The sequence below is a fragment of the Macrotis lagotis genome, chromosome 2, assembly GCF_037893015.1.
Source record: "Macrotis lagotis isolate mMagLag1 chromosome 2, bilby.v1.9.chrom.fasta, whole genome shotgun sequence".
In the NCBI taxonomy this organism is placed as follows: Eukaryota; Metazoa; Chordata; class Mammalia; order Peramelemorphia; family Peramelidae; genus Macrotis; species Macrotis lagotis.
In genome coordinates this window covers 70,435,687-70,449,706 of record NC_133659.1, presented here as the reverse complement: position 1 = coordinate 70,449,706, position 14,020 = coordinate 70,435,687, and the positions used below count along the sequence as shown (strand labels likewise).

Genomic DNA, 14,020 nt, shown 5'->3' with positions numbered 1-14,020 from the left:
TAGTGACCTCCTCTCAAAAGTTACCTTTTGTCTACCTTGTATGGATCTTGTAGGTATACACATTTTACAGGCACACGATTTTCTTTAGTTAGAATGTAATCTCCTGAAGGATAGCAACTGTTTCACTTCTGTCTTTATGCACTCAAACCTTACCAAAGTATCTGACACAGTTATGTTGATTAATAAATGTATAGATTGATTAATAGGTGAATGGGGTATTTTTTGAAGAAGGGAGACAGTAGTGGCAGGAATACCTATTAGGGGGCTATAGCAATAGTCAGGCTCAAGTTAATAAGACCCCGAAGTGTGGTACTAGCCAAGGAGATATATGGAAGAGATATTGTAAAAGGAGAATGTTCAAAGTTTGGCTACTGGTCAGATATGGGATGGAGGGAGGAGTGAAGAGTTGAGGATGTGAATATGAAAAGTAAATGGGGTGAATAGGAGAATGACAGTGCCTTCCACAAGGAAAGGGATGTTCACAATACAAGAGAATTCAAGGTGAAAGATGATGTGGATATGGTTGGCAACTTGGACTCATTAGCTGTTCATCTTATAGATAGTGCCATTTTCCCCTTTCCAAGGTTTAAAACAGAATTAAATGGGCAAAAACAGTGACCTGGGACCTGGCATACCTGAACATTTTTTTAATTGAAAGGCAACTGCTGTGTAAGAGAAAAAGCTAATTGGATAGAGTGCTGGATGTGGAGTTGAGAAGACCTAAATCACCAGACTGCTACTTTTTATATCTCTGAGACAGAAGTAGATATGTTATCCCATGGTAGAATTTAAATTCCTTCTGGGAAAGGACAATCTTTTATTTTTGTCCCTAATGCTAGCATAGTGCTTTTCACTTAATAAGTTAGGTACTTGATAAGTATCTGTTGAATTAGATTGAACTGAATTAAACTTGAACCAGATGATTGCATATATAAGTATGCATATTTATAAATATAAAATATACATATATATGTGTGTATGCATACACACATGTATGTAGGTGTGTATGTGAATGCACCTATATCACACATATAGGTATAAATATATAAGCAAATATATAATGCATATATATATGCAATCATTATCTAAATATATGTCTCTTTATATAATCACTGCTTTTCCTTTTCTCCTTCTTTCCTCCCAGAAATAGCAGACAAGATCTACAATCTCTTCAATGGCTATACCAGTGGGAAGGAACAACAGACTGCCTATAATACCCTCTTGGATCTTGGCTCTCCCAGCCTCCATCGAGTCCTCTATCATTATAACCAGCATTATGAGAGTTTCGGCGAGTTCACTTGGAGATGTGAGGATGAATTAGGCCCCAGGTAATCAGCAAATTGTATTGTCTGGTTTAAATCTCTTAGTCCCTTTCAAGTTTAATGACCCCAACACACTGTAGATAATCTCCTCTTCGATTTTCACCATGAATTTTCCTGGGTGAGCTTAGTTGTTCAGAAAAGTGAATCCTTAGCTTTTATACTGTTCTGTCAGTCTAAGTTCTGTTCAAACACGATTTGATTAGTCCAGTTCAACAGATGCTCTTTAAGCTCCCAAAATACCTGTGCCCTGAGTCTGGAGGATGTTCCTCTAACTGAACCCTAAAAGATGTTTTAGGTGATAGCATTTCAAATGGTGAAAGTATTTGAGCCAGAACATTTATTTCCTGGAAGGGATCTAGGAAGATTGGAACAAAAGATTTCTCAGATAGCCCTTCTTTGAGTCCCCAAGAAAGTCATGGACTTCAGAGAATTTGAAACATATTGCATGCATTATATTAGAAGGATATAGAGTACATATGTATTTTTATGAATTTGTTACATCCCTTTACCAGCATTCCACAAATCTCGTAGACAAGTAAGTTTTAGAGTCTAGTTCTACTTACTCCCCTCTAAATAAGCAAAGTGCCATAGAAACGATCAGTTTTGCGTTGTTTTTCTTGCCTTCATCTAACCAAAATCAAACTGAATCTAGTAATTTCATCATTCAATGTGTTCCAGAGGGATGAGGACTTGTGACATTCCTTTGTCCTATTTTTTTCATCTTTTTAGGAAGAAGGAATGTTTGATTTTTGTTTTATTTTCCTTTGTTTTCTAAAAATATGTCTGTCATCCTGAAATAAAATTATTTTCTCTGTCTGGACGTCACTTGTCTCAAAAGTCACAGTCTATTTTCCTAGAAATGACCTCCCCAGAATTTCATTTCTCCTCCACCATGAAGATTGTTAACATTATGCATGCCCTTAATGTTCTCAGAATTTGAAAAAAAATGCATCAAACATTGATTTTGTGATGTGAGGCATTCCTTGGAAAACTTCTTGGATCTTTTTTTTGCCTCTTTCTTTTAGATTGTAGGGAGACCAGTATTTAAGGGAAATAGGAGATGAATCTGTGATAAAAGACCACTGGTTTGTTAGCATAATTGCAGCTTCAATATGATCAAGTGCAGATCTACATTAATTATTTTTGGATAACAATTAAAAGTATTAAAGTGTAAGATCAAGTATGATTCATCAATTTCCTTCTTTGGAAAAAAATGGATATTTTACCTTATCTAACACTTTAAAATGATGTAGAAAATCACCCTTCCAGGCCCTTCTCTCCCAATAAGTCATTGGTGTTGAAGGGAAGTATGTTAGCTGAGGTTAAAGGTGTCCACCAAAGTCCTGGGTGATGATGAATGGGAAACATGACATCCTCTTGGCTGGTCAGCTCAGTCAAACTGCAAAGGACAAATGGGTAAAGGAGAAAGGGTTTGTGGAGGATGGTATTTGGGCAGATAACAGAGTGCTTATTTAATTTGCCTTTGACCTAGCTTTGATGGGATGACTGTTACTACTACTTTGAGATGACTATTACTACTCCCCATATAACCTCACACCACTCTCTCAGTCCAAAAATTATTCTTGCAGCATGCCACCTTTACTCCCACATCTCCTATCACAGTCTCTTTGGAATGAAGTGATATTACCCTTACTGACATTGGTTGCCATGGAGGGAAAAAGAACTAGGAAAAAACAATCACTTATTCAGACCTGGAGATTGGGACTTTTTTCCTCTTAAGAGTGAATATTGAGTCATGCTAGCAAGGGAGTTGACCTACAGGTGAAGAATAAGCATTTCTTTTATACATATAGGGGCCATTCATCATTCTCTCAGAGAATGAAACATTTTCCCTTGGAAAACTCTCCCTAAATGAGTGAAATGGTCTTGGAGTCATTTTTTCAAGGTGACTAGGCAGAGGTCCATCTGAGCCACTTTTGAGATCTCTTAGTAAAGAAGTTATATAAGATATTAGTTTAAAAGGAGCCAGAGTTCATTTCATTCAACCTCTAAGTAAATCATAAATTCCTCACAAAGCCTACCAGAAGGTAGTCATCTACAAAAATCATGTGAGTTCACAAATGGAAGGGACTTAAAGGGCATCTAGTTCAGCTTTCACCCAATAAGAATCCTCTCTAGATCATACAAAATCAGTTCTAAGATTTGGAAATGGGAAAGGAAGCTTCTTCAACTTGATGCAATTTATTAATTTTTTGGATAGCTCTAATTGTAAGGAAGCTTTTTCCTATCTAAAATATAAACTTTTTTCTTCACCACTTCCCATTACTCTTATTTCTTCCCTGTGGAACCAAACAGAACATATCAATCCAAAAAGTATCCCCTTTAAATAGTTGAAGATATCTATTGTATTGCTGGTCCCTGACCACAACATTGTCCCTACACACACACACACACACACACACACACACACACACACACACACACACACACACACACACACACACACACACACACACACACACACACACACACACACACTCACCAGGCTTCTTCAAAGAAAACAAATCCCTTTAAGCTGTACTTGTGCCATGATTATTTCTGGTCCTCACTATTGTAGTAACCTTACTCCAAATACTCAACATCACATCATCAGGAACCCTTCTATAATGTGACTCTAAATGGATATAATACTTAAACTGTGGTCTAACCAGTGCAGAGGATAGTAACACTGTCACATGTTTCAGACTGGACACCAACTGCAACTTGTTGAATTCAAAAAAATTTAATGAACTATCTACTATGACAAAGTCACAGAAAAAGGAATATGTCAAAAGGTAGGAAATTAACATGTCCAAGGCATTATGGACAGAATAATAATTCATGGAGTGAGAGAATGAAGAATGAAATCAGGAATCAACTAGTTTACTTTGGTGGAAACTGGAAGGGAGAGAAGTATGAAAGGTAGGTGGGAACCAACTGTGGAGTACACCAAGAGTGATACATGGAAGTTTATACTTTATCACATAAACAAGAGGGAGTCACTGAATATGACCAAACTAATCCAGACTCTTCTTGTCTGGTCTGCCATATTGTACAGCTTACTCACATTAGTTTTTCTTTCATAACTTCATTTTTCCATATAATGTGCTTTTTAGTCATGTTTTCACTCTCCTGTGCTTGTGGAGAAGATTTTTTGAACTCAAATGCAGGCCATTATATTTATCTCTTTCTACTGAATTAAAATTTGTTTCCCTCAGCTAATTATCTCAGTCTATCAAAATCTTTTTTGGTTCTTGATTATCTCATCTATGTTAGCAATGCTTTCTAACATGTTGTTCATGAGTTTGCTAATCCTCCAAAAAGAAAACTGGATGGCACAGCAGCTAGAGCCCCAGGCCTGGAATCAGGAGGATCTGAGTTCAAATTCAGTTTAGGCATTTAGGAGATATGAAAACTTGGGCAAGTATTTAATATTTCTGCCTCAGTTTCCTCACCTATACAATGGATATGAAAAAAAGCAACTACTTGCCATAACTGTTGTAAGGATCAAATGAGATAATAATTAAAAAGCACTTAGCACAATGATAGTATTATATAAATATTAACTATTCCCATTCATGTTCTTATTCCTATTATCTGAATTTCATCTAAATAATTAACAAAATTGCTGAATATAAAAATGCTGAGGGCAGAACTCGAGGAAACTCCACTGGAGGTTTCTGTCTGGGAGAAGATCAATATATTAATTAAAATTCATTGAGCCTAGACAGTTAACCAGTAATAATTAGGCTATCACACTTTCAATTTCCTTTTTCCATCCTACCCTAATGACTTTTAGAGAAGACTCCAGTAAATGCCTTACTGAAATCCAACTATGTTCACACCTCCAATTTTTTCCTGCTTTTAACTATAGTAAAAAAAATGATGCTGATCAAGTGATGTTATTAATGCTAGCTTATGGAGATCATTTTTTCCTTTAAGTATTCATAGAAGTTTATTTTTCAATCCATTCTATAATTCCAAGAACCAAACCTTACTAATCATTTGAAAAAAAAAAACTGTCCTTACATCCTGGTAAATTGCTATAACCATTTATCTTGATTATTTAAAAATCGCTGAGTGACTCACTAATTCCATACATAAAATTATTTATTTTCATTGAATGTAGTTTAATTTGATCTAGTGGTTTGAACTCATGAGATTTTCTCTGGTATGTATTTCAATTATTCTCCCCCCCCCATTTATTGCACTATAACTCCCAGTCTTGGGGAAGGAAGAAACTAAAAAGGTGAGGGGAAGGGGAAACACTAGCTACATGGTTCTATCAAGTTAGATACCATAGGAAATAACAGTTATAATGTAGAAAAAGAATAGCAATGGAAACTTAGAAAAAAAACCCTCTATAAGCACAAGTGTACAGAATGTAGGCAAAAAAGCAAGGTAATCCAGGTACCTCAAGATGAGAAAACAAATTATTAGACATCACTGAATCTTGGTGAAATGAGTCTCATGAATGAAATGAGACACTGGAAGGGCACATTATATTATTCATTAGTGAAAGAAAAGATAAAGATTAGGGCTGAGTTGGGTTGTAACAGTGTATATGAAGAAAAAATATTCATGAAGTAAGGAACTCTTTTTTTTTAGGTTTTTGCAAGGCAAATGGGGTTAAGTGAGTAATGAACTCTTTAATAAAGATCAGGAAGAGAAGCAGAAACAAAAGTGGCATAGTTGTGGGGTTTACTATAGACCACCTGATCAGAAGGAGGAAAGAGACAAGACATTCAGGAAACATATCACAAGCATATCCATAGCATTGTGTAATGGCAGACTTCGATTATCTGAATATGTGTTAGAGAACTCTTTACAAAAAAAAATGTAGAGTGGCTAATAAATTCTACACTAATCTTAATGATTCATTTTGTGCTTTCAAAAGAGACACACAGTGACTGAGAGAACCATAATTTCCAACATGACTCTTCCTACCAAGTAGATACTTATTGCCAAAAAAAATGTAGAATGCCTGGGGACAAATTAAATGCTCTGTATTAGAATATATGGGAAAATTCTACCATAATTCAGCACACATCCATTAGATTTGGAGAGAGTAGAATTAAATGCATTTAGAGAGAATTGGTAGGATCACATGAATTAAAATTCTACAATCATCTCCAGAAAAGTAAGAAGCTATCACTTAAATTTAGCAGGTGCAATCTAAAACAATTCTAATAATGAAAAAGGGAGGAGATCTGTCTAAAAAGACTGATGTGCTTGTACAGAGAATTCATAAAATAATTTGGTTTGAGAAAAAGACTAACAGAATTGAAAACAAGGTTAGATAGTATAGCTTGAATCCAAAAGCATGATGCAGCTTTGCATAAATAGCATGCAGAGAGTTAACGGTAAATCTCAGGAAGGAGATTAAGAATAGCGTAAATCATATTATTGAGCTATGTTGGGAAAAAGTGAAGAATCAAAGAAGGGATAGAATTACTATTTAGGGGAGACTTTAGCATGACGGAAAGAAATGCAGAATAATGAAAACTTTGTTTTTATTTTTTGTTGGTTTTCCTCCAAAGAATGATTTGGGTACTGGAAGAGGTAAAGGAGTAATTTGTTTTAGGCAATTGAAACCCAAGATAATTAAATGAATAGTATACAATTTGCTGACAATAATAATAATATGCCATTATTAATGATGCGTATTTATAGTAATGACTGATGTTTATGAAATATACTAAGGTTTAAAAAGTGTTTTGCATGTGCTATTTCATTCATTCCTTACCTCTGTCCTGTGAGGTCGATGATGTTTACTTCATTATCTTACAAATTAGGAGATCAAGGCTTAGAGACATTAAAATTATTGGACCTGGATAAACTCTATCCTTGGCTACTAGGGAGGAATCAAAAATGTGATTTCTGCGTCACTGTCATTCATTATTCAAAATTATCATAAATACTAAAATGAGTTCCAAATATTTATTAAACACCTACAACATGCCAGACACTCAAGATTTTATAATCTAGGAGGAACAGTTGAGAATAGGTACTATAGGAGAAGTGAAGGAAAATACCTTGATTGTAGAAAAAGAAGAGGAAATCCACTCAGGAAACCATAGGTTAATAAACTTCATTTTGATTCCTAACAAAGTTACAAAAAAGGTATAGTTTATGATTATCTTAAAAAAAAAGTGGTGGTCACTGGGAGTTAGTATGACCTTTTAAAGAAGAAATCATTTAGGGGTGGCTAGGTGGCACAGTGGATAAAGCACTGGCCCTGAAGTCAGGAGTACCTGGGTTCAAATCCGGTCTCAGACACTTAATAATTACCTGTGTGGCCTTGGGCAAGCCACTTAACCCCATTTGCCTTGCAAAAAAAAGAAGAAGAAATCATGTCATATTAGCTTCATTTCTGATTTGTATGAATTACTTGACCAGTAAACCAAGAGAACGAAATAGACAAAGTTTCTTTATACATCAACAAAGAATCTGACAATCTTTCAAAATTCCCTTTGGAGAAAATTTAAAAAAAAATATATATATATATATACATACACACACACACATACACACACACACATATATATATATGGAGAGAGAGAGAGAGACTGAAAATACTTAGTGAATGTGGAAGTAGTTCAATAACTAATGTAGGGGTGGCTAGGTGGTGCAGTGGATAAAGCACTGGCCCTGGAGTCAGGAGTACCTGGGTTCAAATCCGGTCACAGACATTTAATAATTACCTAGCTGTGTGGCCTTGGGCAAGCCACTTAACCCCCTTTGCCTTGCAAAAACCTAAAAAAAACCCAATAACTAATGTAAACAGCCATTATTAAAAATCTTGCTATCAATTTGAAGGGTGGTTTCTTATGTTGTATGTCAGGATTATGTCCATAGCCCTGAACATTTCAGCATTTTAATCAATCATTTATAGAAATGAATATATATATGCATATATATATATATATACAAATATATATTTATATAAATGAAGTAGTTTGTCAAATTAAAGATAAAGCTGGGAGGTCAGGTAACATTAATAGAGTCCCTAAATGATCTGTAACCTAGAATCATGCTCAAAAATCTAATAAGATGAGATTTGATGAAGACAAATGTATAGACATATTCTTAGTTAAAAATTCAGTTTCAAAAGTATGAGATGGTGAGAGATGTTTATAGAGCAGTGCCAACTAAAAATGTGGGATTGCAAACTAAAGTAAGTCCACAGTGTGCCATAATCCCAGCTCCATACCCCATTCCTTGAAGAGGAAAAAGAAAGAGAAGAAAAAATTAAGAAAGGAAAGAAAGCAAGGAAAGAAGGAAAGAAGAAAAAGAGGGAAGGAAGGAAGAAATTAAGAAGGAAGAAGGGAAAGAAAGAAGAATAAAGAAAAGAAGGGAGGAAGAAAGGAAGAAAAGAATGAAGGAAAGGGAAGGGAGGGAGGAAGGGAGAAAAGAAGGAAGGAAGGAAGGAAGGAAGGAAGGAAGGAAGGAAGGAAGGAAGGAAGGAAGGAAGGAAGGAAGGAAGGAAGGAAGGCTCAAAGTAGTATAAAGAAGAAGCATGACTACCCCCAACCCACCCCCAGCTCCTTGGACGATGTTAGGGCAAAGAGGTGCATTTAGGAAAACTACTATCAATGTTAATCAATCAGATTATTGTGCTTATCCTTATCCTCCTTACATTACAATTTACTGTTTCAGCATCTGTATCATTGAACCCATGGACAGCTTTAAAACCAGTTCCATACCTTTATCCAAAGTTTTAAAACTACTGAAATGAGGGAACCCATAACTCCAGATGTTTTGTTTGTTTAATTTATTTTTTCTTGCAGAAGAAGAAAGAATAGATAGCATAAGTAAAATTGCCTAGGTTATATGAATTTTTTAAAATGTCTTTCTGGGGATAGCTAGGTGGTGTAGTGGATAAAGCACCGGCCCTGGAGTCATAAGTACCTGGGTTCAAATCGGGTCTCAGACACTTAATAATTACCTAGCTGTGTGGCCTTGGACAAGCCACTCAACCCTGTTTGCCTTGCAAACACCTTAAAAATGTCTTTCTGAAAGGACTCATCATTCAGTTCAAACCAGTTTTCATGCATGGACAGAAACCTAGGTGATAAGATTCTTATAGGTTAAGAGATTCATTTATTTTTGTCATTGAAAACCAGCTACTCATCATTTCTTTCTTTTGAGAATGTGTGTGCATATATGTTCATGTGTGTATTTGTCTTCATTCATATTGCTTCTTTTTCTTTGTTTTATTTTTGTTTCTCTTCCTTCTTTTGCCATTGCACCATCTTGCCAATCTTCATTCCTATATTTCTACTTTCTTCATCTCTTTTATTCATTTTCTCTATTTCTTTTTCTATCCTCTTGCACTTTGCCTTGTGTTTTGTCTTATCCCCTTAACTGACTCACAATCTATCCTCTTCATGTCTGGCCCACAGGAAAGCCGGACTCATCCTCTCCCAGCTTGGAGACCTCAGCAACTGGTGCAATGGCCTCCTCCAAGAACCCAAGATAAGCCTGCAACGCACTTCACTCAAGTACTTGGCTTGCCGCTATCGGGAGATCAAGCCTTATGGATTGGAGTGGTCAGAGCTTAGCCGAGACCTCAAAAAAACCTGTGAGGAGCAGACACTTAGTGTCCTGTACAATGATTATGGAGATAACAAAGATAACTAGAGATTCAGGGTGCCTGCAGGGGCCACCAAGACTGAGCAGGAGGGAGGAAGGTCTTTTGGGTAGGTTTGTTGATTGAATTTTTTTTTAAATGGACTACTGAAACTTCTAGAGGTAAAATAACATTAACCAGGGAGACATGTTCATTGCTCTCTGCAGGACTTCTGGTATGAATTTCTTCTTCAGCATGACCTTGACAGTCTGAGGTTTCATATGATCCCCTTTTCCTTTGAGGAATTTCTTTAGTATTTTTATTGTTGTTGATTTCTTTCACTCACTTTTCTAAGAGTTTCATCAAACTGCTCCATGTTCCAGATGAAAACCATCATTCACAGACTTTCCTGTCTCTGTCTGAACCCCACGCTCCTCACTATGTCTCCCTCCCATCTCACCTTCAGAGGAATCTACTCAGAGGAAGGGCTTAGAATTCAGTCCTTTAGACTTACCAAGTATATGTAGTTTGTAGTATGGTATAGAAATGTCAACTATGACAAATGATACCTACCACAGAGCTTCTGATTTTCACGACAGTGCCAATAAGGTGAGAGTGGGACAAATAATGGTCACCTACTCCGTCTTCTATTTATTCCTTGCTAAATGGATTATGAATGAGCTATGCCTCTAGAATTTGGGTTGAAGGGAAAACTAAAAACAAATCTTGTCTAGAGAAAGGTTTCTGTCCATCTCTCCCATTTTCTCTTTTTTCCCCCTCTGTCTCATTGCTATATTAGGGACTTTAGGCTATTTCTCTTTAAAGGTGAGATCTATGATCATTTTCATGGATCATAGTATAGAAGGGGACCTCCAGAAATTTCCATCTTTTTTTCATTTAGAAAGAACTAAATATAAATTCCCTGGATCTTTTTTCCAATTCCATGGTAAGGAGGAAGTGAATTCCATACCTCTTCCCCTTCAGAAAGATATTCTGCTCTGTGGAATTATGCTTTTTTTCCACTGGGAAAGAAAAGTTGGGGCAAAAGAAAATGTGCCTCTCTTGGTTGTCCCCTGCAACATTGGTTCCAGCATGAACTTTTTCAGGCCAGAGAGAAAATCTGTTTTGCTTTATCCATGGAAGGCTCAATAACTAGGTTCTTTAATCTCCTCACCATACCCACCCCAAGCTATTAGCTACTGTGCTTACCTGATAATTATCATACAAGATCTTAATTTCCTTCATATCAGTGTTTTAGCTTGCAAAGTATTTGTAAAAATTTGCTACTTATCTTGCTAAATTATTCATCTAATCTTGCAAATCTTTTCTCTTGATGACCTATCAGGGGGCAAGAATTCCAGTGAAGGTATCCTTATACTGCAAGCACAGCCGGGTAGCACAGATTTTTATCAAGGAAAGAATGGTAGAAGTTCAAGGGCTGCCATCTTTTACACCCTGCTCCATAAGAGAATAGATTTTATTGTGAACTGTCACCAGTGGCCCTTTAGAATAATATTCAGTCTATTCTGTCTCCCTCAAATGCCACCTCAAATGTTCAAGACTACACCAAACTTCACTGACATTATACTTTTTACTTGAAAAGATGGAGAAAGTGGAGAAAGGAGTAGAAGTACGCTAAGGACAGACATTGACTTAAGTTAAGCTTTGGCTTTTATGAAAACAATTGAGAAGATGTGTTCACTCACTCTTCAAATATGAAATTCAGGTGAATCTAGAAATCTTTTCCCCACAGGATGCCTCTTAAGGGATTGCCACAGCTTCCATAGAGGTCAGCCTAAGACTGATTCTCTAGCCACTTTCTCTAAAGGAACCTTAGGAGGTGGCTGAAAAAGAGTTGAAGTACACTATTTGTCCTCCTTCATTCTACCATGAATGTCTCTCATTGTTCTGAGGGCACAAGCTCTTTAGGTAGTTCCATAGTTCCATTTTTATGTCTATAGGTTGAACTTGACCTAGCACTTTCTTCCTGAGAGTGAAGTCAATGATAAGTGAGGAAGAATTTGAATCCTGAGCTCAAAGAAATTAATAATGTCATTATGTTTGTTTTCTGAAGGCCAAACTTCTAGCTCTGTATGATGATCAGAACTGGCTCATTCCTTTTATCTTCTAGGTGACTTACTTGAGGACCTCTGGGGACCTTTTATGGAAAACAAAAGATTCTATTCAATTCACTTCCCCTACATCAGTACACAGCCTAAGATAAAATATTGTGGTTTTTACAATATGTTTCTATTTCTCTCCTCTCTTATCAGAGATTTATCATTGATGAGATGATGTAGCATTTTAAAATAGTGGTTATAAAAAATTAGGCATGAGGTAGAAATTGAGTGCAGTGGCAGAGTTGCCATTGGTGCTGCTATTCACTGCTCTTGCCTCCTTTTTCTCCTGGAAAAGTGTTAGAATAGTAACACCAATGTCTTCCAATTCTTACAATGAATATGTTGATAAGTCTTGGAGAAGAGTGAAATATACCATTATTTTGGCATCTTATCCCTTCTGTGCTTTTGCCGTAGATGTATTGTCTCTTTCTTTTTCTTTCTTTCTTTCTTTCTTTCTTTCTTTCTTTCTTTCTTTCCCTTTTGTTTGTATTCCTTTGACTATCTTCCTTCTCTTTGATCTTCTTCTCTCTTCCTCCTTTATTCCCTATTTCTATCTATCTTATTCTCTCCTATTCCCTAATCTTATTCTCTCCTAAATACCATTCTTCATTTTATTCTCACAATCCTTTTCCCTTCCCTGACTTTCCAAAGGATCCCTTCCTCTATTCCATCTCATTACTTTTCTTTTGATTTTGACCTTAGTCTCATGCTAGCACCATTGCTGAGACATCAAAGAGGGCCCAATAGGAACAGTGGCATCTTTAGGACAGGTGAGTAGTGTTGCAGTAATGACAATGCTATTATCACTAGCTGGAACCCAATGAAATTGCCCCCAAGTATTTCCTATAGCTAGAAATTGATAGTGGTATCTTTTCAGTATTCAGCCTCCCAGTTTCCAGACTGCCAAACCAATCAGTTCTTAGGTAGTTCCTCTCCTCTCCCCTCTCCTCCCTTTTCCTATGGTTTTGTCCTATTATCTCCTCTCTCCTTCCATTTTCCAGACTGCCAAACTAATCAGTCCTTAAGCCATTTCTTTCATTTCCCATCCTTCCTCCTTTCCTCTTCTTTCTTCTTCCTTCTCCCCCGCTCCCACCATACACTTCCCTTCCACTGCAGGATGTTCTCCTGCAGTCAAACTTCTGCCATTTTCCCCTTTAAACATACATGTATCACTCTCTAGTCACATGAAGGCTTTTAACTCACCATTCAGTTATTTGCTTTGGAGATTGGTCCATTTATTATTTTTGGTTAAAGATAGAAGACAACCGCCACACTTCTTGCTATTCAGATGATCTATTAAGAAACCTAGTGTGAGAAATATCCTTACTGCTGTAGATGGATGAAAAAGACACCATGTGACCAATTTCAGGTATTACAGTATTATTTAAAAATATTGTACAATTGTTTTAAAAAATATGAAAAAGTTAACTAAATATTAAACAAAACTGTTAGTATTTGTTGGTTGTGTGAATTTGTATGTGTACTCTGGATGACTCAAAAACAAGATAACTTGGAATTTTAATTCCACTTTTTAATTTTTATTGGGGGAGTTGGGTGGCTTGGTGGAAAGTTCTGTGACTTTATCTGTTCAAGGAACTGCAGTGAGGAATTTTTCTCCACTGATTCCAATTAGTTCCTGAGCAATTAATAATCACAGAGAACTACCTTAAGGCACGGGGAGTTTAAATGATGTTTCCAAGTTCTTACAGTTCATGTGTATAAGAGATGGGACTTGAATTGGGTCTTTCTGATTTCAAGGTCCATTCTGTGTCTACAACCCCGGGACATCACAACTTCTCTTCTTGTAACTTACATCTCTAATATTGCCCAATAGATCATTCTTCACTGGGAAATGATCAGCAAGTTGTTTAGGGCCAGGGCATTAGAAAGAAAAGATAATTTTATTGTATGGCATTGTATCAGTCAAACTGAGACCTAGAATACTTAACCTTCATATGGGTCATCCTAATCTATATCTTGTCACCAGACCCAGCTGGCTCCAGAGG

General features: G+C 36.4%; 1 protein-coding gene across 4 annotated transcripts in view; it reads left to right on the top strand.

Annotated features, from left to right (window-relative positions):
- Nucleotides 1–13,376, top strand: part of ASTN1 (astrotactin 1) — a 494,085-nt gene extending 480,709 nt beyond the window's left edge. For 3 of the 4 annotated variants that reach the window (XM_074222108.1, XM_074222107.1, XM_074222106.1), the window contains exons 22-23: nt 1,145–1,328; nt 9,728–13,376. In XM_074222108.1, the coding sequence (XP_074078209.1) occupies nt 1,145–1,328; nt 9,728–9,965 (422 nt within the window). In that variant the 3' untranslated portion in view covers nt 9,966–13,376. Of the gene's footprint in view, nt 1–1,144; nt 1,333–9,727 lie in introns of those variants that run through there. The other variant, XM_074222109.1, reaches the window with a different exon arrangement.
- Nucleotides 13,377–14,020: the final 644 nt, after the last annotated feature.